The 26,112-nt window shown below is 63.0% G+C and overlaps 1 protein-coding gene and 1 pseudogene across 1 annotated transcript; one reads left to right on the top strand and one right to left on the bottom strand.

Moving 5' to 3' along the window:
* The first annotated feature begins 1,587 nt into the window (after window positions 1-1,587).
* Window positions 1,588-21,243, top strand: GNA11 (G protein subunit alpha 11). The gene is made up of 7 exons (XM_039247632.1): window positions 1,588-1,925; window positions 12,697-12,881; window positions 15,369-15,523; window positions 15,914-16,042; window positions 17,509-17,638; window positions 17,724-17,877; window positions 18,619-21,243. Exons 1-7 carry the CDS (start codon window positions 1,790-1,792, stop codon window positions 18,807-18,809), a joined length of 1,080 nt encoding a protein of 359 aa, XP_039103563.1. The 5' UTR covers window positions 1,588-1,789; the 3' UTR covers window positions 18,810-21,243.
* A 366-nt stretch (window positions 21,244-21,609) lies between these two features.
* Window positions 21,610-21,702, bottom strand: LOC120242119 (annotated as a pseudogene).
* Between the last annotated feature and the right edge of the window lie 4,410 nt (window positions 21,703-26,112).

Raw genomic sequence — 26,112 nt, 5'->3', positions numbered from 1 at the left:
CCTTCCTGGAGCTCACGGTCTGGTGGTTCCTGTGGATGACAAATGACACCTGGCGCTTTTGTCTATTGGTGGGGGGAGCCCCAGGGACCCCCTGCCCTGGCGCTGTGTGGGGATGGAAGCCCCAGAGATGAGAGCTGCAAGGAGCCAACCTTCCCACACACCCAATCAACTAATAAATGGAGACTTTGACCCTCCCCTCACCTCATATCTCAAAATAGGCTAGAACAGCAAGTCAAGGTGCAGCTCGGAAGGTGTGGGATCGGAGCTGGGCACGGCCAGGTGGGGAGAGGAGGTGGGGGTCCCGCCGGGTCAGGGCTGGGAGAGACACCATCGCAGGCTCCTAGTGGAGCCGCAGTTTCCTTGTCTGTAAAATGGGTCTTTGCACCAGGAACACTTCTTTTATTCTCTGTCATTCAAAACACATTGATTGAGCACCATCTCTGTGTTTGAACCTTGTTCTAGGTCTCTTTTGGTAAGAGGCCAGATGGCAAGTGTTTTAGGGCTGTTAGAACTATACAAGTCCATGGGTTCAGGGTGAAAGAGGCCCAGGTCCATACATAAGTGAAAGGGCCTGGCTACGTTCCAGTAAAATCAACCGGGTAGTAGGGCTGGTTTAAAGGGCTTAAAGTGGTGCTTGGTATGCAATAGGCATCTCATTAATGCTAGTTCGCTGCCTGAAATGCAGCAGGCACTGCACTGGTCCATGCATAGTGTGCTCCATAATGTTCTAGCCCTGTCGGGTATATAGCAGGTATTACATTAGTGCTCGGCCCATGCCTAGTTGGAAAGTGCTGCTCTAATGCCTAGGTCACACATAGCAGGTGCTGCATTAATACCTGATCCATGCCTGGTTTACAGCAGGCTCTCCATTAATGCTTGCTCCAAATATGTATGAAACATAATACTCTGGCAGATGGCAGGCACTGCACTAACGCTTTTTAAGTGGCTGGCATACAGTAGGCGCTGAAGTAATGCCTGGTTTATAGTCGGTGTTCCATTAATGCTTGTTTCCTTCTTCGCATATATCAGACGCTGCTTTAGTGCTGGGCTCGGGCCCCATATACAGGAGGCGTTCCTTAATGCTTAACGGATGAGAGGAAGGTTCGTTTCCGGCCAGGCAATGCCAGGGCGCCTCCCGGGAGACCGTGAGCGCTGGCACCCCAGCGTCTCGCGGCGGGCCGAGGTCCCCAAGTCCGGCGACCGCAGCGACGGGGTCCACACCAGCGGGCCACCCGAGTGGGGCCGAGCGTGGCCGAGCACAGACGAGCCGGCCGGCCGAGTCCGCCACATTCCCACAATCCCGGGCGGCCCCGCCCGGCTCCCGGCTGCGCGTCCCCCTTCCCACGTCGGCGCAACCTAACCCGCGGGCGCGCCCGCCGCGCCCCGCCCCGCCCGCGCGTCGCCCCGCCCAGCGCAGCCGCTAGTCCCGCCCTCGCGGCGGGCGCGCGGGCCACTGCCCCCTCCCATTGGCCGCGCTGCCCGCCTGTCGGCGTTGTCCAGAAGCGGGTTAGGTTGTGCACCGCTGTCGCTCGGTCGCGGCGGCTGCGGTTGGCGGCGGCGGCGGCGGCGGCGGCGGCGGCGGCGCGGGCGCGGGGCGGCTGGGCGGGAGTGCGCTGCTGAGCGGGGACCGGCGCTCGCAGGCGGCCGAGGCGGACCGGCCGGCCCCGGGGGCCGAACGCCTAGGGCCAGGCGGACGCGGCCGGGGCAGCTCCGGGCCAGGGGCGGGCCGGGGGGCTGCGGCGGCAGCGGCGGCAGCGGGGGCGGCCGGCGGGCGGCCGGGGCCGGGACGATGACTCTGGAGTCCATGATGGCGTGTTGCCTGAGCGATGAGGTGAAGGAGTCCAAGCGGATCAACGCCGAGATCGAGAAGCAGCTGCGGCGGGACAAGCGCGACGCCCGGCGCGAGCTCAAGCTGCTGCTGCTCGGTGAGTGGGGCCGGGCCTGCCGGGGTCCCGCTGGCCAGCGGGCGTCCGCGCCGGCCGGGTGGGGCCGCCCCCGCCGCGCTGCCCGCGGCCCCTGCCGTCCGCGGCGGGCCCAGCCTCCTCCGGGCCGGCCTCGCCGGTGCTGTCCGCGGCGCGTCCCAGCCCCCGCGGGCCCGGCCGTGCCTGTGCTGTCCATGTCGGGGCTCGGGAGCCCTCCAGGTCAGCCCCTGCTCTGTCCACATCAGGTGTCCGGGCCCTTGTGGGTCAGCCGCTGCCTCTGCCTCTGCCGTCCGGGAGGGGTCCCAGAGCCCTCGAGGGTCAGCCCTGTGCCACTTCGCACCGCAGGAGCCCCCTCTGCACACAGGGCTGGCCGTCTGTCCCTGCTTTACCGAGTGCCCCCCTCGCCGCCCCCGCATCTGCTCAGCGCCAGACCTCTGGGCTGTCATCCACTGGCCGTGCCCCTCACCTCCCGGGATCTTGTCTCGGTTCTTCCCAGCAGGTGGAGCCCTGATCCTACGTGCGGGGGTCTGTCCCCCCGTCTAGCGCCCCATTCCCGCTGCGGAGAAAACCTCCCTGAACGGTTTACATCCCTTCCGGGAGCAGCCGCCCTCGCGTTCCCTCAGGGTTTCTGTTTCAGGCGGAGGGCAGGGTGCGGGGACCTGTGCAGATTCTCAGAACCTTCCCCGAACCCCTTCCTTCTGTGTGGTGGGAGCGGGCTCTCCCTGGCCGGCCTCCTCCTGGGGAAGGTTCCTGCACCAGTCGTCCGGGTCCCAGCCTCCATCTCCCCAGGGCACACCTGTTGTCGGGACAAGTAGGCCCGGCGGTTGGCGAAGTGCTGTCACCCGAAGTGCTGTCACCCGAAGTGCTGTCACCCTACCCAGGGCTGTTGCAGGACTCGGCCACCAAAGGCAGGAAGGTCGTTTACAAAACAGAAGCCCTTGCCCTGCCCGGCTCCCTGCACGGGGGAGAAGGCCGCAGCTGCTCACTGGCCCTCAGGCGTAGCTTGGATGGGCCCAGGATGGGAGTCGGGCGCTGGCGCAGGGCAGGGGGTGGTGCACCCAGAGAGTGGACGAGGGCTTAGAGGAGCGGAGTCCACAGGTGACTGAGCACTTGGTGGCCCTTTGGGAGGTGGCGGGTCTGGAGGGAGATGCGTGGCTTCTCCCGCTTGCGGAAACCCCGCGTGGGCCCCCCACTGGATGAGGTACCTACCCTGTTTTCTTCCAAACATACATCCTGGTTTACTTAAAGACTGTCCCAGCGGGCCAGCCTTGCGGAAAAGACAGGCAGAGAGGAGTCATCATGTTGGGGGAGACTTGCAGTGGGTCCGAGGGGCATGTAAGGGGACAGCATGGCTCTGGGTGGTATTGCAGCGTGACGCAGACTTCATTGTGGGAGGGGGGCTTCAGGAGTTATCGGCATGTTAATGGCAGTGTCAGCGGCAGTGTCGGTTGGCCTTTGCCTTGGGGCTGAGAGCCTCCGAGTGCTCCCGCCACCCTCCTGAGCACCCAGGCTTGGGGCCAAATGGGGTCCCTGGAGGCGGGTCAGTAGCTCATGCTTCTGTAGCCTTGGGGTGCGTCTCCAGTGTCCCTCCCGGGAGCCTGCGGACCGTGTCTGTGCCTGCCTGCAGGTGGGGGTGGCGCCTCCGCGGCCCTGTGATCCTAGAGAGGCCCCCAGCACCCCCCTCCCCCCTCCAGCCTGCACTGTGGGGGCCCCGCACCTGTCTCAGGCTGTGACGGGCTGGGCAGGGGAGGGCAGATAGGAAAACGGAAGGGGTGAGCTCGCAGGCCCGAAGGGGAGTGTGTGTCACGGGAGCACAGCAGGAATGCCTGGTGTGCCCTGGACACAGGATCGCCCCATGGGGACCCCCGCCCCTCAGGCGTCCAGCGCGGGCTGTGGAGCTGGGTACGGCCTTGCCCAGTGTTTGGTGAGTGCTTACAAAGTGGCCACTCTCATCTGCGCACCGGAAAGCTGCGTTCAGTAGGCAACGTATGTGTGAGCCTGTGCGACGCACACATTCGCTCTCTCGGTGCTGTGGCTCTAGGCCTGGTGCCTTGTCACCCGCTCATCTGGGCTGGAGCAAGAGTAGAGGTGCAGCTATGCGGGGCCAGTCCTGAGACTCAGTTCTGTCTGTGAGAGAAGCTCTTGGCCTGTGGGCTGATGCCCAGTTAGGAGCTCTTGGGACAGGGGCCCAGGCAGGCGCGTCTGGCTTCTGCTTCTAAGTCCTTCGCTGTCACGCTTCTGTCACCTGGTAGCCAAGCACCGAGGGGCCCCTTGTCTGTTCCTTAGGGCGGGTTTGTTTGAAGATCGAGGTCTTCCCCGGAACCCCGGCCCCTGAGGTGCAGTGAGCGAGCCGCCGCGGGTCTGCGATTTCTAAATAAAGCAGGGCGGTCAGTTCCACAGGCTTCCTGTCGGCTGTGCCGGCCCCCGAAGGGCAATGGAAAGGCCCGGAATCTGGCGTGGGGTGTGGTAGCCCTGGTGGGAAGGGCGCGCCTCCCAGGGCTTTGAGGCGGCTAGCGGAGTGTGGGGAGCGTGGCCACGGCTCCTGGCCGGGAGCTCGTGCTGCACACCCTGCGACCCGGGAGAGCGAGAGGCACCCTTGGGGAGCCCCTGGGCCTTGGGGGGCATGTGACCCACCCTGGGATGTGCCTTATGCCCATTCTATTCAGATTCCACTTCTTCTGCCTGGAGGGTGTGTGTCTTTGGGCGAAGCCTCTGGAAGTGCTGCAGGCCCAGTAGAGCCCTCTCCCTCCCTTTCCCTGCATGTGCGGGAGGGCGCCGGTGCCTGGGAGCTGCGGGGGTCCCCAGGGGTGTCCCCGGCGCTGGGGCAGGCATGCCCCTGAGCGCCCAATGCTCTGATGCTCTGACAAGGATCGAGGCGCCTCCAGGCTCTGCCCCTTCCCGTGTGCGCCAGGTTGGGCTGCGGCGGGACTTGAGGAAGTGTCCTGCCTCAGCTATTTAACCACAGAAGGTTTCACTTTCATACTTTTGTGGTGGAGCCCTTCCCCGTGCAGCCTTGGGAGCGTGGCCATGGGCAGCATCGGCACGTGGTGCCCGGTGACGGGTGACGGGCGCTTACAGGAGAACCCTGGGGGGTGGGGGTGGGGGTGGGGGGAGGTGCGCGTCCCTCTCAGTCCCAGATGCTGCCGGGTGCAAAGTTCAGCCAAGGTGGGCGGGTCTGGCCTGGGGCTCCGGGCCAGGCTGGGTGGACCGAGCCGGACCCCGCTGTCCAGAGGAGCGGGCCCCCTCTGCACGCCCCTGCTGGGTGCTGCTGTCCCAGCGGGCAGGGCGGCCTGTAGCTGACGACAGCCAGCCTCTGGGGTCTCTGGGCCCAGGCTGCTCATGGACCCGCATTGCAGCCCTCAGGTGTTTGTAGCTGCTGTGCCTACGGTCCCCATATTCAGGGGCAGCCACCGTGTCTGTCCCCTGTAGGGCATCCTTCCAGAGTCTGGGTCCCACCTCGCGGCCACTCAGCCGCCGTGCTGTACGGTCCTTGCTCCTGCGCTGCTCCCCACCCTCCGGTCCCCGCCACCCCAGCCCCCAGTGCAAAGCCTGCAGCCTCCTGAATGGTGGCCGGTGACTTCCATTTGCTAATGGAATCCATGTCCCCCAGGGAAGTGGGGTGGGAGTGACTTGGAGCTGCCACCACAGCCCTCTAGGACGTGAGCCACCCTGCTCAGGTGGGCCCGATGCCATCTTGCGTGTGGCCCTCTGCTGTGATGTGAACAGATGGAGACCCCAGGGGACAGCTCACAGCTGGCCTCCTCGGTGGCCTCCTGCGGGGGGCCGTGGGGGGCTTGCCTTGAAGGCTCCCTGTGGCTGGGAGCAGTTGGGGGGCGCTGGCTCGGGGGCGGGACTGTGGCTCCCACTCTTGCTTTCCTTCTCTGTCCGATGGGAGGGAGGGACTGTCCCAGGGTTAAGTGCACTGATGCCACGGCCCCCAGCCCTCTCCCCCCACGTGCAGCCACTGACCTCCCTCTGAGAGAAGCCTGCCCCAGTCACGTTGCCCTTGCTGCCTGGGTCCCCCCCCCCCCNGCAGGTGCTCAGCAGGCAGGGGGAGCCATTCAGTCCTGTTGCTGCCTGTCCTCCTGGGCGCTTTGGCCCACGTCCCCAGTGAGAGCAGCTGTGACGGCCCTGGGAGGCACCTGTCCCCCCCCAGGACCCAGCCGGTGTCCCCATCCCCTCCCAGGACTGCCGGAAGGTGTGGAGTGGGGTTTCTGTTCCTGTCTGACTCCCGGCCTCAGCGTTGTCTTGTGTGAAGTGGAAGTAAGGGTGCTGGGGAGGGTCAGAGGGGGCCGCCATCTGTCATTTCTGTCGACCACGCTGTCCACCTGGTTGGCAGTTCCCTTGGCCGCTGAGCAGGGCCCCCCTGTCCTGTAGCGCGGGGCCCCCGGGGCTTGTCCTCAGAGACTGGCAGTCTCGCTGCCTTCCCTCCTCACCTCCTGTCGCTGGGCCCCGGGCCCTCTACAGGCAGCTCTGAAGGGGCGGCTCCGGCCGGTCCACTGGGAACTGGCCTCGTGCTGTCTCGGGGCGTCCTGTTGGGAGGGACAGGTGTCAGGTCAGGATGCTCACAGAGGCCCTTGGGGCAAGGGTGTAAGTGGGAAGCTCTCGCAGTCTCTGCCCGCCCGTCCTGTCCTCCGAGCCTCTGTGGAGGCGGCGGTGAGCTGCGTGGGCCTCGCCCCTAGTCTCCAGCGGGGCTGGATGGGGGGCTGGGCAGGGCTAGGGCTCATGGGGTCCTGCCTACCTCGGTGCCCCCGGAAGGGCTACAGTAAGACTTGGCACACGGGGGACAAAAGTGGGGCTCGATGACGTGTGGGGTGAAGGACGCCCACCGAGGTCGGCAGGGACGGCCATCCCACCGAGGGGCCAGGAGTGACGACGGACGTGTCGGCCCAGCGGGCGGTCAGTGTCTGCGCACAGAGGCCCCAGCCCCAGGGTGTCCTCGCTCCTTTCCCTGATCAGCGCAATGCGTACTGGGGCCTTCTCCCTCCCTGGGGGACACCCCACGCCCGACTGAGGAGCGCTCCACCCCAGCGCCGAGGCCAGGTGGCCCCATCTGTGGAGGCCCGATGGTCCCTGGCTGTGTGACCCCGGGTCTCACTCTGCACCTCCCCAGAGGGGACATGGGGACAGTTGTGTCACTGAATGAATGAGTGGGCGTGTAACTGTCATCTTCAGCTGCTCAAGGACTTTACATTTTTTTTGTCCCCAGGGTAAGGTCAGTGTCCCGCCTTTGATATCAGACCTACTGACACAGCTCGAGGTCCCAGGGATATCCAGGAGTCCCAGGTCGCAGGGGTGCTGGCACAGGAGCTCCCGGCCTCACAGCCCACAGTTTCGGGGAGCCCTGGCCGCCTGCCCCTGGGGTCCGGGGCTCAGTGGCTTAGGGTAAGGTTGTGTCTGGGGGAAGGAGGCCCTCCTGCCCAGTAGGCCTTGGCCCCGATGGCATCAGGTCCCTCCCCCACCTGCTTGGGTCTAGGGCTCAGACTTCCTTCCCTGCACACTCCCCCCGCCCCCCAGCCCCCAGATCTCGGTCCTGGTGAGGGACAGACAGCAGGTGCTGCTACTCTCGCTTCTACTTTCTTCCCTTTTATTTCAGCTCATCTTAGCTGGGCATGGGGCAGCTCGGCCCTCCTGAGGGGGCCGTGGCAGAGCCCTGGAGGGGTCCACGGGCTCCCAGCCCTGCTGTGTCCCACCGGATCCTGTGGGGCAGGCGCCAGGCCAGGCTGCTCCCTGGGTGCTCCCTGATCCTGGAGAAACAGCCAGTTGAGTCCCCTGCCCAGCACAGGGATGTGGAGGAACCACGGGGGATGCTTGGCGGAGCCTGTACGTTGGATGGGGGCCAAGTTCATTCTGTTCATTCACAAAAAGCTTGTACCGTGTCTTCTGTGAGCCGGGCTGTGCGGGGGCTGCGTGCAGGCAGAGCCCCAGCCCCGTGCGTGTGCGCACACAGGGAGCAGCAGACACCGCCCCCCGCCCCCCCCCATGAGTAACTGGAGGGGCGTGGCCTGGAGAGAAGGAGTGGAGCGCCAGGCTGCAGAGAGCAGTTCGAGGAAGACCTGAGATCGAGTTCCTACGCAGGAGGCTCCGGGCGCTGGGGTGGCTTCTGTCTCCTGGTGGCACAAGTGCCCACTGACGTCTCCTTGATGATGAACAGCAGGCAGGTGGGGGCCACGGTGTGGACTTGAGGTCTGTCCACAGCCAGGACTCAGCGCCGGCGCGGCTCCTTCCCAGGAGGCATGGGACTTCATCACCCGCTGCGGGGCACCCCACCCACTGCGGGGACCCCTATCACCCACCGGTGTGTCCTACATGCCATCCATCTGTGTGTCCTCGGGGGTTCCCGCTCAGTGCCGGGTGTGCTCAGCTGCAGCCACTGGCCTGGGCGTGGGGGACCTCTGGGGGGCCTTGCTTCTGTCCCTGGAGAGCGGCCAGTTTTGAGCCCAGAGGTCACGTGCAACCATATGTCTCTCGGGGAGCAAGAGCGAGGGCTGGTCAGGTGGCACTGGAGGAGCCCCGTGGGAGGTGACGGGGGCAGGGTCAAGCACCACCCGGGGTTGGGGGAGCAGCCGGTTCCAGATGGGCTCAGCCGTGAGGTCCCTGCAGGCCTGGCCTCCAAGACACTGTGTGCAGGTGCGCACTGGGGCAGGCGTGTGGTGGTTCCTGGGGCCAGGGATCCAGTCGCAGGCCTGTGTCCTGGCTTCCGGGCACTGAGTGACCACAGATCCGGGAGTGGCTCAGGTGGCCTGGGAGACAGGGCATCTGGAAGACGGACCTGGGTTGCTTTGGCCCCAGCTCAGCCTTGCTCGTAGCCTGGTCCCCTGCGTCCACCCCCCGACACTGTGGTGGCCCAGCGCCTCCCGGGCAGTGGCCTGGCCTGTCCACGGCAGAGGGCCCTGCTGGCTCCTGCCTGCCACGCCGCCACGCCTGGCCTTGGAGGCCTCCTGCTGTTGACGTAGGCCCAGAACGTACGCCACACATGATATGTGGTACTTTTCTCCGAGGTCCTCCCCTCTCAGCAGCCGCCACCTCTGGTCCCTCCTTTCTCCATCCTTCCTGGCAAAGTGGTGGCTGCTGGGGGCAGGGTCACCGATAGCCCGTTTCCCAGGCAGACAGAGTCTGTCGGCCATGCCGGCCCCTTTGGCGTCTTTCTTCCCCTTGGCGTTGTTGACATGAGTGACGTTGATTCTGAGTAGATTTAAGGCGAATAACCTGACGAGCTGATGCACTCACGCACCACGAGATGATTCCGCGGTTAGTGTAGTTAGCACATCATCTCGCCGTTAGGTTCGTGAACACACCATCTCCCATCATTTTCATGTGCTTTGTTCCTTCTGGAGGTTGATCGTGGCCTCTGTCTTGGCTGTGGCTACTCTGCCGTGCAGGGGTCGTTTGCAGACGGGACAGCAGTGTTAGGTAGGGACCGTGTGACCTCAGCCGTGCACGTTGTCCAGTGCCCTGACCCCTCCGGGGGCTGATGGTATGTTTCAGGCTTCCTTGACATCCTGCTTGTGTCTCGCTTTTAGGGGAGTGTCCCAGCCACCCCCCCTGTTCTCCCTTCGCCCAGCTTCTTACCAGATGTGAGGCTGCTCTCCGGGCCCCCTCACCTCCTGTGGCCCCTCACCACCCCGCTTCCGGGGCCCACAGCAGTGTGTCGTGCTGTTTGGCACAGCCGAATGTGCGGGGGAGGCGTGTGCATATGTGTGCGCTTGTGTTCATGTGCGAGTGTGCACACGTGTGTGTGTGAGACCCCTTCCGCATGCGTACGCAGCCTCTGGAGGCTCCACGGAGGGCTGCTTCCCTCTTTTGCCTTCGTTTTTATTTTTACTGTAATTTTAATTAAATCTTTAAAAATTTTCTCTTAAAAAATTTTTTAAAAATGTTTGTTTAGTTTTGAGAGAGAGGCAGAGTGCAAGTGGGGGAGGGGCAAAGAGAGTGGGAGACAGAATCCGAAGCAGGTTCCAGGCTCTGAGCGGTCAGCACAGAGCCCAATGCAGGGCTCGAACCCACGAACCGTGAGATCATGACCTGAGCCGAAGTCAGACGTGTAGCTGACTGAGCCATGCAGGTGCCCCTCTTTCAATTTTGTTTTTAATTCGCTTTTTTTTAAGTCTATTTATTTTGAGAGGGAGAGCAAGAGCGCTCAAGCAGGATAAGGGCAGAGAGAGTGAGAGAGAATTCTAAGCAGACTCTGCTATCAGTGCAGAGCCTGATGTGGGGGTTGAATTCATGAACTGTGGGATCATGACCTGAGCCGAAATGAAGAGTTGGACTCTTAGCCGACTGAGCCCCCCACACGCCCCTTGCCTTCATTTTGAAGGAGCCGGTGTGAGGTGGTCCTCGCCTGCATGCTGGGGCGCCTCCAGACCCCCACTCGGTCCCCCCTTGCGGGGTCCGCGGCACCCCCGTCCGTAGTTCCCACGTGCGCTGCACTCAGGGCGTGCCTCGTGGCCTCTGGTGGCACTTGCCTCGTCTGCAGTCGGGCGACCTGCGGGGCTGCCGCCGCGGCTGCAGCTTTGACGCGGGCACCTGTTTGGCTGCTTCCTGGGAGCCACCTTCCCCGGGGACCAGCAGGGGCAGCCCCCCTCCTGTTTTGTCAGAGATTGGGCTTCTCAGGGCAGTCCTGCCCCCTAGGGGTCCCCGGGCCAGCCGGGCAAGTCTGTGGCTGTCACCCTGGGGGGCCCCTGCCATCCGAGGGAGTGGGGCCTGGGGTGCTGCACGACTCCCACAGCGCCCGCGTTGCCCCCCAGAGTGACTCTGCTTGGTGTCGGCAGTGCCGAGGGGGACAGAGCCGGCCCGGCCCGGAGGAAGGTGCACAGGCGCATTCCTGGCCCCTCCCCGCAGCGTGTGGTGAGGGAGGGGCAGTGTGGGGCCCCCCGGGGGGGGGGCCTCCTGTCACTTTCCCAGATGAGGGGAGGTGTTTGAAGGAGGGTGGCGGTTAGGTAATTTCCTGATGTCCCGCCCAGAGACATTGTACTCACTCCGCCAAGGACTCCAGGCCGTTGATGGAAGCACTGCAGAGGCATCGCGGCCAAGGCCCAGCTCCAGGCGTCTGGTTTGGGGCTCGGGTCTCCCGAGTGCGGTCAGTCACTCAGATAGTGGCTCGGGGTCTCCTGGCCGCAGGACAGTGCAGACACTCGGGACCGAGGCTCCCTGGCCACGGACACCTGCAGAGAGAGTCCCCACGTGGGCCGCGGCCACAGCTCTGCGTGCAGGGAGGACCGCGTCACGGGGGCCACAGCACGGGCAGTGCGTGGGCACGGGCAGACGCGGGGCCGACTCAGACAGTGGTGAAAATAAGCCTGAGCAGCATGTGGGCGAGCCTGGGGGACCCTGAGCTCCCAGACCGAGGGGCCTTGGTCTGTGAGTGGGCGCCTGCGGACGGCCATCAGGCAACGATGGCAGGTGTTGTGCTCTGAGAAGATGCAGGTGTCTGTGCTGTGTGATAGTGTCACTCCCGGACTTACTCCCTGGGGGGCTGGGGGCTGGGCGCCCCGGCTCGGGGTCCCTCGTGGGGCTCAGGTGGTTCCGGCCACCACCCCTCCGGCGCCCTCCCCCGGCGCTGCTCGAGTGTCCTCGGTGTGGCAGCTGACCCTTCCCCTCCCCTTGGCCAGTGGTGCCGGGTCGTGCGGGTCTTGTCTCGGAAGTGACGCACCGTCATCTGTCCTCTGTTGGCTGGAAGTGAGTCGTGGAGTCCAGCCCGTGCTCGCCGCCAGGGCCTCGGTCTCCCCCTCGGGGAGGGGGCGTGGTGGAGGTCGTGGGCACTAACAACCTCTGCAGTTACCGGTCCAGAGTGTGGGGTGCCCCCTGCCCCAGGGGTGCAAGCGTGACACGGTGGGGGCACCACGGGCTGTGTCGTGTTGCAGCGAGGTCAGGATGTGCTGCTGTGGACTCCGTGGGACCGGGATGAGGGCGCGGCGGCCACGTGGCCCCTATCCAGCTGACTTTCTGATCCTTTTGATCCTTTGAGGCTGAGGTGGGGGTCAGCATGTGCCCGGGAAGAGGCTGGTGAGCCCCGCACCCCCTCACGTTTACGGAGAAGGGAGACTCGAGCGCTGATGTCGTGTGTGCCTGCGCAGCGGGTGGGGAGAAGGGAGCAGGCACCGGGTTTGGAGGAGGGGGGGTTCTGGGTGAGCTTGGAATGCTCAGCAGGTGGCGTGACGCTGGGTGTGCTTTTGAGTTCAGGGCTCGCGGGGAAGGTGCTTTTGGGGACTGTTGTGGGGATGGATTCAGTCCTTAGTGTCCGGGCCCCTGTGCAGATGCCAGACTCCTGCCCCAGAGGAAGGCTGGCTCTGGTAGGGCTCCTGGAAGAGGGGCGTGGTTGGGGGTCCACGGAGATGTTGCCACATGGCACTCAGTGTCCACGGTGGGCGTGGAAGGCCCCGGGGGCTGGTTGGAGGAGTAGCAGTTCGTCCCCCAGGGATCCAGGGCAGCGGCAGGTGGTAGGGACGCGGCCTGTGCCCCACAGGCAGCCTGTGGAGCGTCAGGCCCAGCGCACCCAGCCAGCCGCAGGGGCCAGTCACCTCTGTTGTGTGGCCCGACACCCGTGGTAGCCGCGCGAGTCGTACCTCGGCGCCCTGCGCGCCGCAGACGCTGCCCCCCAGCCTCAGGTTCCCACTGCGGAGCAGGGTCATTTGCCTGGGGACGCGACGGAGGTAAAACGGGGGACAAGCCTCCCAGACTGGCGGGCGCGTCCCACACCTCCTGGGAGCGCCGAGCCCTTGGGCCCCTCTGCCGGGCAGGCCTCCGGCCTGATTTCACGCACCCTGCCCCGCAGGCACGGGCGAGAGCGGGAAGAGCACGTTCATCAAGCAGATGCGCATCATCCACGGGGCGGGCTACTCGGAGGAGGACAAGCGTGGCTTCACCAAGCTCGTGTACCAGAACGTCTTCACCGCCATGCAGGCCATGATCCGCGCCATGGACACGCTCAAGATCCTGTACAAGTACGAGCAGAACAAGGTGAGGCGCGGGGCGCGTCCGGCGCGGCTCACCCCTGCGTCCTTGCCGGCGTCCGTGTGTGCCTGCCTGCGCGGGCGCGTGGCAGCCGTCAGCGCCCCTGACCTAGGCGCGGGGGCTGGCCTGGGCACGCGCCCCCCAGCACCCTGTGTTGTGCTCCGGGTGGTCCCAAGGGTCAGGGGCCCTTCCCTTCCTTTCTATTTTTTCAAGCTTATTTATTTTGAGAGAGAGAGAGAGTGGGTGAGTGAATGCACCTATGAGCATGGGAGGGGCAGAGAGAGAGGGACAGAGTCTCAAGCAGCCTCCACGCTGTCAGCACAGAGCCCGACACGGGGCTCGAACCCACGAGCTGTGAGATCATGACCTGAGCCAGAATCAAGAGTTGGATGCCTAACCGACAGCCACCCAGGCGCCCCTTCTTCCTTTTTGTTTTTTTTTAATGTTTATTTATTTTGAGAGAGAGAGAGAGAAACAGAGCAAGATCAGGGGAAGGGGCGGAGAGAGACACACGCACAGAATCGGAAACAGGCTCCAGGCTCTGAGCTGTCAGCACAGCTTCTCCCCACAAAGAAGCCCGTCTGCATCAGCCGTCGTCCCCGCTGAACCCCTGCCCGCCCCCACGAGCCGCTTCCCGTCCGTGGAAGAGCCTGTTCTGGACGTGTCACGCACGTGGACTCACACCCCGCGTGGCCTCTCATGTCGGGTTCCCACCCTGAGCGTCGTGTGTTCAGGGTCTGTCTGCGGGGCGGCGGGTGGGGGCGCCTCGCTCCCGCTCGTGGCCGAGGGACGTGCGCCTGCGCAGTTGATGTACCTGAGGTGCGTGTGCGTGCACATCGGACACGCCAGGTGTATCCACTCGACACTTAACGGACTCTTGTATTGTTTCGACTTTTTGGCTCTTGTGAATTCTGCTGGTGTGATGTTCGTGTTCAGGTTTCCATTTGCACGCCTGTTCTCATCTCTCGGGGTCGTGTCCCCAGGCGTGGAGATTGGGGTCACGGGGCAGCTCGGGGTCTGCCCCCGGGAGCTGCCGGCCCGCTCAGTGGGTTCTCGCTGGTGGCCTCCCTCTGCCTCCCTTGGCTTTGCTTCTCTAGGTACGGTTTTGGAATCTGCCTTTCCACGCGCGGGTTTGCCCCGGGCTGACACGAGGCGCTCCGCTCTGTGGTTTATTCATTCTTTTGCTTTGAAGCTGAAGAAGGTCACTCACCCGGGTTGCTGATGTATCTCCGATGGGTGCCTTCCTCCCTTTACCCCAGTTCACAGATGATCAGGGTTTGGGGGGTCCCTGCCATCCTGGCTATGAGCCAGGCGCACAGGGCCTGCTGGAGCGTCTTGTCCCCCGGGTCTGGGTTTGTGTGATCTGCACAGCCGAGGCCCCTCCAGCGTCCACACCGTATGTCCCGCCCGTGTAGCTTCGGGCCGTAGGTGTCCATCGGCATCTGGAGCGGGGGCCGCCAGCTACGGCCTGTTTCCAGAGACAGTTTTACTGGTACTCGTCCCGCCTGCTCATTTACACGGAGTCCCCTCGATGGCTCTCGCCACAGTGGCCGGGCCAGTGCTCTCCTCTGGGCTTCTACAAAGCAGGCCGCCGGCCCCGATCTCCACGCACAGCCAGTGCATTTTCTGGGGCCGGTGTCTGCTTCTCCAGGCCCCGACCAAGAGGCGGGTGACGGCTGGCGCCCCGGCGGGGGGACCGGGGAGCATCACGTGCAGGGGACAGGTCCAGGAGGAGCCTGCTGGCTTTCGGCTCCCTTGTTGCCCATTGTGAGAGCTGCTCAGGCGTGCCCTCCCCGGTGCCTCAGCTGAGAGCCGGGTGTGTCGGCCTGACCTCCCTGAGGACAGGCACGTGGACTGGGCTGGAGGAGTGGGGTCTCCTGAGCCACCTGCCTCACTGTGTGCGTGTCTGTGCGTGTGTGCACACACGTGTGGGGGGCATCCTCAGGGCCTGGTTCCCCGGGAGCGGCTCCCCGCGTCCTGCGGGTCAGGCTGCGTTGTGGCCCGTCGTAGTTGTAAGTGATGAAACCAGTTGCCACGGTGACTAGCTCAGCCTCTGGTCCTACCCCGCCCCCCCCCCACTGGTTCCCCGGCCCACACGGCCCCCCCCAGCCCGCTGTGTGCCCAGAAGGGGGTGCAGACCAAAGAGCAGCTGCCTGACTCTGTTCCCTCGCCTGTGACACGGGCGCGTGGCAGCTGCTGGTGGCAGTGCCCCTTCCGTTGTCCCTTTGGTCCTCGGTCCCTTCGGTGGAGTTTGCTGGTGCGTCCGCGGTGTCTTCTGGTCCCTCCCGCTGCCCCGCGGAGCAGCGACCTGACCCGGGGCCACTCTGCAGCCCCAGGCTCTTCTCTGGCGACCGCGCACCGGGGCACGGCCACTGCCACCAGCCCTTGCCCCTGCCCGACGCCTGTTTGTGCTTAACTGGGTGCCGGGCCCGCCTGGGTCGGGCGCCCTGCGGGGGCAGGCCGCTCACCAGCCCTCGCTCTCCCTGCCCGCAGGCCAACGCGCTCCTGATCCGCGAGGTCGATGTGGAGAAGGTGACGACGTTTGAGCACCGGTATGTCCACGCCATCAAGACCCTGTGGGATGACCCTGGCATCCAGGAGTGCTACGACCGGAGGCGCGAGTATCAGCTCTCGGACTCCGCCAAGTAGTGAGTAGGGCGCTGCCCCTCGGGTCCCAGCCGGGGCTGCACGGGGGGTGCCGAGCGAACGCCAGCTTGCTGCTTGTGACCCGTGGGCCACGCTGGCGAGAGGTGGTCACTGCAGGCAGCCTGGCTGTGCCCAGGCGTCCGTGGCAGCTGGCTTTCTGGGAACCTGTCACTGTGCTAGAACGAGAAGGTTGATTTTGGAAAGTTCTCTGTCCTCGTGTGGCCTGGGGAGAGAGCCCCTCAGAGCTGGCTCAGGTCCTGCGGCTCCCCTGTCCCATGAGGCCCAGGGCGGGGCTGCCACACCCCCGCTAGTGAGGGCTGCTGGGGTGCCCGTGGTGGCCGGGCTGTCCCCCACCCCTCGCACGCTACAACCTGGCCCCTGCCGTGTTGCAGCTACCTGGCTGACGTGGACCGCATCGCCACCTCGGGCTACCTGCCCACCCAGCAGGACGTGCTGCGGGTCCGAGTGCCCACCACCGGCATCATCGAGTACCCTTTCGACCTGGAGAACATCATCTTCAGGTACCTGCACCCCGGTTCTCCGGGGGTGGCGGCCAGGCTGCCTGGGGCTCTGTGACCTGCAGGGCAGGCCCACGCTCCTGCTGTGGGGACAGCGGGATTCACCAGGTCCCGCCCTTTGTTCTCAGGGGGCTTCTGACCCAGATGTGAGATAAGGCTTATAAATGACTGTCACCAAGTTGCCCAGCGAGTGAGCCATGTCCCAGTAGTGGTGCAGGTGGTGGCCGAGCCAGCCAGAGACGGCTGGAGGGGAGTCCCCTCTGTGATGGGGCCGCAGACAAGGGAGGGTGATCTGGACTTCCCGCCAGGCCTGGATGTGTTGTGGGGCAGTGGGGGCTTCCTGACGGCCCCGGGGACCCGCGCGGAGCTGGGTGACAGGCGGGTCCTGAGCTCTGGCTCTCGGGCCCACCGTGGCGCATGGCGGAAGTTGGGGGCAGTGGTTCTCCACTGGGGCCCAGTCCCGCGCGGCAGCGTGTGCGGCCAGAGTGGACTTGGAGCCGTCCTTGAGGACCTGGGCCCGCCTCGTAGGCAGGTCACGGCTGGTGGAGAGTCGCTAAGCGGCAAGGACGAGGGCCAGTGTGCACCTGCTGGGCGGCTGCAGCAGGAGCACCTGGCTCTGGAGGCGGAGCTGGTCCCGGCGGGTGGGGCTGCTTCCTTCCGAGGCCGTGAGGGTCTGTTCCACGTGGCTCCCGGCTCCTGGGGGGGGTCACCGGCCATCGTTGGCACCCCCCCCCCCGGCTTGCAGGCGCGCCGCCCCATTTCCTCCTCCGTGCTCATGCAGCCTCTCCCTGGGTGTCTGCGGCCAGCTGTCCCTCTTCCTGTAAAGACAGCGGTGACTGGAGTAGGTAGGGCCATCCTGCTCGGGCGCAGTCTCCTCGCTGGTGACCTCGGCAGTGGCGCTGCTCCCACGGCGGGTCCCTGCCTGGTTCTGGGTGCGCTGGGTTTGGAGGACATTCAGCCCAGTGCCTTGAGGCATGGGGTAGGGTGGGGTGGGGTGGGGTGTTGTACGCAGCAGGGAAGGAGCCGCCTCCCCTCCCCTCCCCCTTGGGGGCCCAAAGAGGCAGTCAGCTGTGGCGTTGTCCCCAGCCGTCGTGCCCTGCCCTGTGGCCTCGAAGCGCTAGCTCTGACTCTTGGCCTTCACCCCTGCCTGCCGTCCACACCCTCTCTTACCTGCTGGGCCTCTGTCGGAAGCCCTCCCGGGTCCCCGGAACCTTCAGAAGCTATGGGCCTCCACCCGTGGGCACGTGTCCGACCGCCTGTTTTCCTGGTGACAGTTTTATTTCAGTTAGAACCTGGATGGGGCCGTGACCTCACATTCAGAGCTTAGGTCTCCAGAGCACAGGCTGCGGCTTGATGAGGGTTCCCCCGAGCTCCCGAGGGCCTGCCAGCCCTGGCGGATGCGGGGCCCTCACAGCCTGGCGATGGCTGCAGACGCCGCGCTGAGCCCGCCGGGCGCCTGTCTCCCGCAGGATGGTGGACGTGGGGGGCCAGCGGTCAGAGCGGAGGAAGTGGATCCACTGCTTCGAGAACGTGACGTCCATCATGTTCCTCGTAGCCCTGAGCGAATACGACCAAGTGCTGGTGGAGTCGGACAACGAGGTGGGGCCCCTCCCTCCGCGCTCCCCATGGTCCCGCCCCGCCCCGCGGCCCCGCCCCGCCCACGCTCACTCCCCGCTTTCCACAGAACCGCATGGAGGAGAGCAAAGCCCTGTTCCGGACCATCATCACGTACCCCTGGTTCCAGAACTCCTCGGTCATCCTGTTCCTCAACAAGAAGGACCTGCTGGAGGATAAGATCCTGCACTCGCACCTGGTGGACTACTTTCCTGAGTTCGACGGTGAGCTGCTCCCCGTGCCCCGACCCTCTGCCGCCTGCGCCCCTGCGCCCGCACCCCTCTGCCCGCCCCGGGCCTCCGTGTCTGCCATGTGGGGACGGCGTGGGCGAGCTCCCAGGCGCCCACCCAGCACCCAGCACAGCCCCAGTGGGGGAGCGAGGCGCTGGGAGCGAAGGGGGGACCCGGAGAGCGCCCGGGGCCCAGCAGACGGCGGCAGCACGGAGCGCAGACCGCCCCCACCCCCCCTTTCGGCACCCCTGCTGTGTGCCGCAGGACAGGGAGATGACACAGGACACGGGGCCTGGCCACCCCCTCCCCAGTGGCTTTGTCCGGGCTGGTGGAGTACTGTCGCATGGCTGTGGGCCGACAGCCGGGAGGGCAGCTGTGCAAGTGTGCACACGTGTGCAAGGGCGTGTAGGGCTGTGTGTGTGCGTGCGGGCACGTGCCTCTGGATGGGGGTGTGTCGGGGACGGTGGGTGCAGTTCGGAGATGGTGGGGTGTCTATCGTGGGCAGCAGCCGACTGCGAAGCGGAGGGGTGACCCGCGTGGAGGCCGGCAGGAGGCGGTGGCAGCTCGGGTCCTAGGGCGTCCACCCCGGGCCCTCGTAGGAACAGGGAGGAGGCGGTGCCTCTGTATGTGCCCAGTGGGGGGGTGGCAGGGATGGGGGGGCACGGTACGCGGCAGGGAATGTGCTGTGGGGGGGGCGGTGCGGGCTCACCCGCCTCTGCCCCCCCACCCCCCCAGGGCCACAGCGGGACGCCCAGGCCGCCCGGGAGTTCATCCTCAAGATGTTCGTGGACCTGAACCCCGACAGCGACAAGATCATCTACTCGCACTTCACGTGCGCCACCGACACGGAGAACATCCGCTTCGTGTTCGCGGCCGTCAAGGACACCATCCTGCAGCTCAACCTGAAGGAGTACAACCTGGTGTGACGCCCGGCCGCCCGACGGGGGGGGGCCCCAGGCGGGCCCTTCCTGGGGGCGCGTGCCCGGCCGGCTGCCCCGGCTCCGCCCGCAGACCGGTTGATTTCGTTTTCATATTTTTAACAAATGGTTTTTATTTCACAGTTATCAGGGGACGTACGTCTTTCTTTCTTACACCCCGTGCACCTTCTCCCCTGTGTCCGCGGCAAGGCCGCTTTTTCCTGGCCTTGACTCGGGGCTCGCTTTTTTCTAAAAAATAAAAAAAAAAAATAAGAAGAAAAAAAGAAAAAAAAAGGAAAAAGAAGAACGGATGGAGACGACGAGTGGAGACGAGCGGCCCCGGGCCGGCGGCTCCCGGCGGTCACGCAGGGACAGAGCCACCCGCCGGCCTCGGCCTCCGCGGCTTGCCCTCCCCTAGTCCCTTGCTCCCTTCCCTCACAGGCGCAGCGGCGGGGCCTGGGGACTGTGACTTCTCTCTCTTTCTCTTCCTAAGTTATTGACACCCTGGACTCCAAGAAGTGGGGGTGGGTGGCGCCCCCCGCTGCCCGCCCTGGGAAGTGCCTAACCTTTTTTTTTTTTTTTCTCGGTGAGGAAGGAAAATGCGGTGTGCCTGCCCTTTGGTCCAGGAGACGGCCTGGCCCGGCTCTCAGCCCCCCGCCCCTCCACGACCTCTGGGGGCCCTCCTGGGGCCCTGCAGGCTGCCGTCCAGACACCCCCAGAGGGTCGTCCTCTGGCCCTGGCCAGGGGCACCCAGCTGCGTCCAGGTGGCCCGGAGGAGGCCCCCCTGGGTTGAGAGTCACTTTTGATTTCTGTCTTGAAAGCAGTTTGGAAACAGTGAGGGTGGGGTGGGGACTTTTTCCAGAATCTTCTCAGGTCTGTCCCCGGGAGGAAGGGAGGGGGGAGTCGCCTCCAGCGGTAGTGCCCCAACCTCCCCCCGCGTCTGCCCCGAGCCCTGCCCGGGGAAGCGAGCACGCAGAACGAGCACTTTGCCCAGAGCCATCGAGGGCCGGGGGCCGGGCCACGTGGAGGCTGGCAGCTGGTGCCTCGGCCCGGGGTGGTTTCCAGGCCTGGCCACGGCCACGGCCACGCACTGAGCCAGAGCCGGGCCCGCCTTGTCCGGGCCCCTTTCTTCTGAGGGGCTCTGAGGCTGGGAGCGAGCAGGGGGCTGCTTGGGGGGTGGGGGGGATGAGGGGCTGTTTCATCTGATGTGGACTGAGCACTACAGTGTTTTTCTGTGGGTTGGTGGTTTTGATTTGCACAACGGAACAGGGATGAACCGCCGGTGATGCCTTGGCCCCGCCCAGGACGTGTGGTCGCGGGCGCGTTAGGGCCCGTGATGGAACACGGTAGAGACCACGCAGCCATCGGCCCCGCGCCGGAGCCGTGTGCCCGGGCCGCTGCCTCCGCGCTCAGACGCACCAGGCCGGCCTGCCCGTGTCTGGAGGAGAAAGGACGGGTCTCGTGGCGCCCGCGGGAGCCCCTCGAGGGCGGGGTGGCCACATTCCCCGCGATCGGCCCTCGGGGCAGAACCGGCCGAGGGGGGCCAGGGAACCGCCCCGCTTTCTGTGCCAGTTGTCCCTCGGTGTGTCTGCCGAAAGGACCCTGTGCCATGTGTCTGCGCGAGGTGTGTGCCGTGGGTCGGCAGCGGGCCTGCCTGGGGGCGCGGGGTCCTCGCTGGGTGTGCACCTCCGTGTCTTGGTGCCTCTTCGGGGCCCGGATCACCAGGGAACTGCATTGGGCTCCCAGGGTGACCTGAGCGTGGGGGCCTGGGGCACCCAAAGTATTCATTTCTCCCAGAGGGAGCAGTGTGCCAAGCACCCCAGAGCCGGGCGTTTCCGGAACCCCGGGGATTCGCAGAGGGTGCGAGACCAGTTCTATGCCAATGCCGGCGGGGGGGGCCCCCTGTGTCTGCACCCCTCCCCCGCCCCTCCTGTGAGGTTTGTTTTTGTTTTATACCCTGGTGAACTTTCCAGATTGCTGGCCTCACGCCCTTCCCCCTGTGTCAGATTCCGGAGGGGAGACCCCTCCCCTGTCCCCCCCCCCGCCAGTGTGCCAACGCCCCCCCCCCCCCTCGTGGCCGCACAGGGAGCCTGGGGCAGGGGTCGCGGGCTCTCTCTGGTTGTACTTGTATATTACACAGTCCTGATTTCAGACGATTTAAACCTTAACCTATTTTAAAGAAGAATATTATATAAAAATACTGTTTTTAAACCTTTTGTCATTTGAAATGCATGTATTGTGCGCGCTGGGGGATGGGCACATTAGCTCAGTGCCAACGTCCTGGGGCCAAGGCTGCCAAGCTGAGGCGGGCTGGACGGCAGGCTTTGCTCGACGTGTCGGGGCCCTGACCCCTTAATCCAGAGATACCTGATGGAAATTGACTTTTCATATCTTTCTCCTGAAATGAATTCTGTTTTAAATTGGAATAAATTCTGTTCCTAAATGCTGTGGCCCGCTCTGGCTTATTTCCTGTTGCCAGCCGTGGTGGGTGGTGGGCAGTGCAGGGGTGCCGAGGGCCTCTGGTGCCTCCGGCTGAGACCCCAGCACCTTCAGCCCGGTGTCCAAGCTCATGGGACGCGTGGCCACAGCTGCCGCAGGATACGTGCCCCTGCCCCGGGCAGCGACCGGGGCCCCTGCTCTGAGGGCCTCTTACTAGACCCTGACTTCCAAGTTCATTGGCCTGTGCTGCCGGGCTAGAGCCTCCTGTGAGGGCAGCGCCTCCTACCTGGGGGCAGGGGACTGAGGAGCCAGGTTCTGGGCCAGGCTTGCCGCTTGCTGCGGGTGTGGACCTGGGGAGCACGTCCCCTCCCCCACCTGTAGTAGGTGGGTCTCCGCAGCCTCCCCTCCAATGGTTTTCCTTTCTAGCAACAAACTATAGAAATGATCCCTGAAGTATAGTCTTACGTTTTTCCTTTCTAAAAAATGGTAAGTGCACATAAATGTACCATTTACGGGGCGCCTGAGGGGCTCAGTCAGTTAAGCGCCTGACTCTTGATCTCCGCTCGGTCTGGATCTCAGGGTCATGAGTTCAAGCCCAGCACCGGGCTCTGCGCTGGGCATAAAGCCGCCTTGAAGGAAATGTACTGTTTAGCCCTTTCTACTTGCTCAGCTCAGAGGTATCAAGCACGGTCACACTGTCGTGCACCCACTCCTCCATCTGTCTCCAGAACTTTCCATCTCCCCAAACTGAGACCCTGTTGCCAAGAAGCACCGGCTCCCCACCCTCTGCCCCACCCCCACCATCTACTCCCTGTCTCCGTGGACGGGACTGCTCTAGGGCCCCCATGGGTGGGGTCACGCAGGACGCGTCCTGTGTCTGGCTTCTGTCACTGCGCACGGTGTCCTCCGGGTCCGTCCACGCGGTGGCAGGTGGCGGGACGTCCTTCCTTCCTGGGGCTGGGTGATCATTTTACAAACGGGCCACTTTCTGCTCTACTGTCCGTCGGTGGGCACTCGGGCTATTTCCACTCCTTGGCGATTGGTAATCACGCTGCAGTGAACCTGGGTGTGCTTTCCGGCTTGATTACACGGCCACACGGGGAACCGCAGGAGCACGGTGTTAACTTTCTGAAGAACCACCAGCCCGTTTCCGCAGCGGCGCGCCCATTTCACACTCCCACCGGCCGTGTCCAAGGCTCTCAGTCTCCGCATGGCCTCCCGTTCCACGGACTTGTTCATCAGGGACAGGCCTGGAAGGCTCCTCTGCCAGGTCCCAGCCACCGCGGATATAGCATAGGAGGCAGCACTTCTCACCAGGACTTAATCTATGAAGAAAAATAGAGCCGGGGAGCAGGATGGGGAACGACCATACACGCGAGAAGGAAACTACAGGCACAGGGCACAGCCCATGCAAACGTCCTGGGGCAGCAGCACTGGGCTCACATGTTGGAGGAAACAGTGAGAAGGCCTGTGTGGCTGGAGCAGAGGGGACGAGGCGAGAGAGGGAGGAGGGGAGGGCAGGGAGGGGCGAGGGCGGGTCGTGGAGGGCCTTGAGAGCCTCGGGGAGGACTAGGGCTCTTCCCCTCCCCCCGGGGAGGTGAGAGTCCAGGAGGGCTGCGGGCCTTGGGGGGCCAGACCTGAGTCGGCTGCTCACGGGCGCCCTCTGGTGGCCGCCGTGGGGAGGACGGGCTTGGGAGGAAGAAGGCCGGAGCCGGGGATCCACGGCGGAGGGCACTGCTCTGGGGTCCCCGCGGGCGGGCGTGGCGGGGGCTGCCCCAGGTGGGGGCAGAACAGGGCGCAGGATCCAGGAGGTGGGTGGCGGGGAAGAGAAGGCCCCGCGACGCAGCCGGCGCCCCTGGGCGTCATGCCCGCCGCGTCCAGCAGGGGCCGCTCTCAAGCTCGCTGGCCTTCGCGCACACCCGCAGGCTCCAACGCGCATTTCCCGCTCTGACGGGGAAACCAAGGCACGAAGTGGCCGGTCCCTTGCCCTGACGGTAGGCAAGCCCTTGCCACACAGGGGCAGCAGCCGCGGCCGGTCCAGCGAGGCGCGGGCAGGAGCTAAATGAAACCACAGGCAGGGCCTTTGTGTAAAAAGACTTTTTTTAAGGAGAATTTCAAGACGGGAAACCCGCAGAGCCGGGTGCCTACGCCCACGAAGGCGGCCCCGCTGACCGGTCGATGGAAACCTGGGGCCGTGAGTGATGCCGCTGTGAACACAGGTATGCAAGTACCTGAACAGTGCTGGCCGTTCTCCTGGATAGAAAACCTGCAGTGGAGACTTTCTCATCTTATCCAAAGAAGTGACCAGTTAAAAGCTTTGTTATCCCAGCATTGACTTCGGGCCTTTGCTGGGGGCGGGCAGGACCTTAGGTGTGGCCGAGGCGGGGGGGGGGGGGGGGGGGGGGGGGGGGATGGAACGGACACAGCCTTGCGAGAGCTCACAGGGGCAGCAGGGGGGGGTGGGGAGGGGTGTAAGTGGCTCATGTGCTTTGGCCAAAGCTAGTCCTGGGAAACCCCTTCTAGCAGGCAGTTCCCCACTCAGGTGTCTCTCTGCAGAAAGTCATTCCGATGGTCACCAGGTGGCGTGTGCCGGATGTCACTGCAGCCCCAGGCTGAAATTTAACCGGGGGCCCCTCAGCGGTACCAGGGTGGCCGGCGCAGCCTGGGGACCGTGGCTAGTGACCCTGCACCGCACATCTGAACGTGGCTCAGAGTAGATCTTAGAAGCCTCCATCCCGGGAGAACAAAATGTCGCCACCTGCGACTGCAGGTGTTAACTAGACCCATTGTGTGATGGTTTCACGATGGGCGCGAATGTCGGACCATCGTGCTGTACATCTGAAATGAATGCAAAATTCTGTCTGCTTAAAATAGGTGAGCACTGGGTGCCTGGGTGCTCAGTCCGTTGAATGCCTGACTCTTGATCTCTGCTCAGGTCATGATTCCAGCGTCATTGCTTCCTCTCTGCCCCTTTCCCGCTCGTGATCTCTCTCTCTGTCTCTCTCTCTCTCTCAATCAGTCAGTCAAAAGACTGTCATCTCTCAGCTGAATTGTCGTTGTTTTTACCAAAAGTCCCATCACCATATTGATGTGACTCTGCGGTTGATGGTGGTGTTTCCAGAGGGGTGTCCACGTTTTGAAGCGGATTTGTGGATCTGTGGATTTCTCCTTTCCCGCCTTTCATATCTTGCTTTTCTGTGTCTCACGCATACATGCTGAGATCGCCGTGTCCTCTGTGAATTGATTCGCTTATGTAATGTCCTTCCTTGCCTCCTTGCTGTTCTTTTTTTTAATGTATTTAAATTTAAGCTAGGTTTTGGGGCGCCTGGGTGGCTTAGTCGGTTAAGCGTCCGACTTTTGCTTAGGTCATGATCTCGCGGTTCATGGGCTCGAGCCCCGCGTCGGGCTCTGTGCTGACTGCCAGCTCAGAGCCTGGAGCCTGTTTCAGATTCTGTGTCTCCCTCTCTCTCTGACCCTCCCCTGCTCGCGCTGTCTCTCTCTCTCTCTCCTAGAAATAAATAAAAATATTTTAAAAAATAATAATAAATTTAAGCTAGGTTTTAAAAATTTACGTATTTACATTCAACTTAGGTTCTAAAATTGTATTTATTTTTTTAAGAAAGCAACACTTTAATTTTTACTGTTTGTTTATTTTTGACAGAGAGTGAGTGAGCAGGGAAGGGACAGAGAGAGGGGGCCAGAGGATCTGAAGCAGGCTCCGGGCTCTGGCTGTCAGCACAGAGCCCGACATGAGGGTCGAACTCACGAACTGCAAGATTATGACCTGAACTGAAGTCGATGCTTAACTAATTGAGCCACCCAGGCACCCCTACATTTTTTAAAATTTTTTTAATTTTTATTTTTTTTCATTTCTAGGAGAGAGAGAGAGAGAGAGAGAGACAGAGCGAGCAGGGGAGGGTCAGAGAGAGAGGGAGATACAGACTCTGAAACAGGCTCCAGGCTCTGAGCTGTCAGCACAGAGCCGGGCACGGGGCTCAAACTCACAAACCATGAGATCATGACCTGAGCTGAAGTTGGCCGCTTAATGGACTGAGCCACCCAGGCGCTCCTTAAGTTAGTATTTAAAATTTATTTAAATTCAAGTTTTTTCTTTTTTAATTTATTTAAAACAATGTTTTAATGTGTATTTGTTTTCGAGAGAGAGACAGAGCACCAGTGGGGGAGGGGGAGGGAGAGAGGGAGACACAGGATCTGAGGCAGCTCCAGGCTCCGAGCCGTCAGCACAGAAACCAATGCGGGGCTCAAACTCAGAGCTGCGAAATCATGACCTGAGCTGAAGTTGGACGCCCAACCGATTGAGCCACCCAGGAGTTCCTGAATTTATTTATTTAAATTCAAGTTTGTTTTTTTAACTTTATGTCTTTAAATTCAAGTTAGTTTTAAGACTATACTTTCAGGGGTCATTTCTATAGTTCGTTAAATTCAAGTTAGTTTTTAAAATTTATTTAAGTTCAAGTTAGTTTTTAAAGATTTGTTTATTTAAGGGGCGCCTGGGTGGCTCAGTCGTTAAGCGTCTGACTTCAGCTCAGGTCCTGATCTCCTAGCTTGTGGGTTCAAGACCTGTGTCGGGCTCTGTGCTGACAGCTCAGAGCCTGGAGCCTGCTCTGGATTCTGTGTCTCCCTCTCTCTCTGCCCCTCCCCCACTTGTGCTCTCTCTCTCAAAAATAAACATTAAAATAAATAAAAATTTGTTATTTAAGTTCAAGTTAGGTTTTTTTTAATTAATTTTTTTGAATTCCACTTCCTTGCTTTTCTTTACAAATGTACAGCTGAATTAAGCTACCCTAAAATTCGTGTTTTCTTTTCTCCATTTTTGAACTTTATGTGAGTAGGGTTGCACAAGACGAACTGT

This window comes from Hyaena hyaena, unplaced genomic scaffold (assembly GCF_003009895.1).
Source record: "Hyaena hyaena isolate Hyena2069 unplaced genomic scaffold, ASM300989v1 scaffold_296, whole genome shotgun sequence".
In the NCBI taxonomy this organism is placed as follows: Eukaryota; Metazoa; Chordata; class Mammalia; order Carnivora; family Hyaenidae; genus Hyaena; species Hyaena hyaena.
Note: the sequence above shows the minus strand (reverse complement) of the source record. Positions and strands in the feature narration are given on the sequence as shown.

Coding starts and splice junctions, on each gene's coding strand:
- GNA11 (XM_039247632.1), top strand. CDS start 1,790: ATGACTCTGGAGTCCATGATGGCGTGTTGCCTGAGCGATGAGGTGAAG. Junction 15,524..15,913: donor CTCTCGGACTCCGCCAAGTA/GTGAGTAGGGCG, acceptor GCCGTGTTGCAG/CTACCTGGCTGACGTGGACC. Junction 17,639..17,723: donor TGGTGGAGTCGGACAACGAG/GTGGGGCCCCTC, acceptor CGCTTTCCACAG/AACCGCATGGAGGAGAGCAA.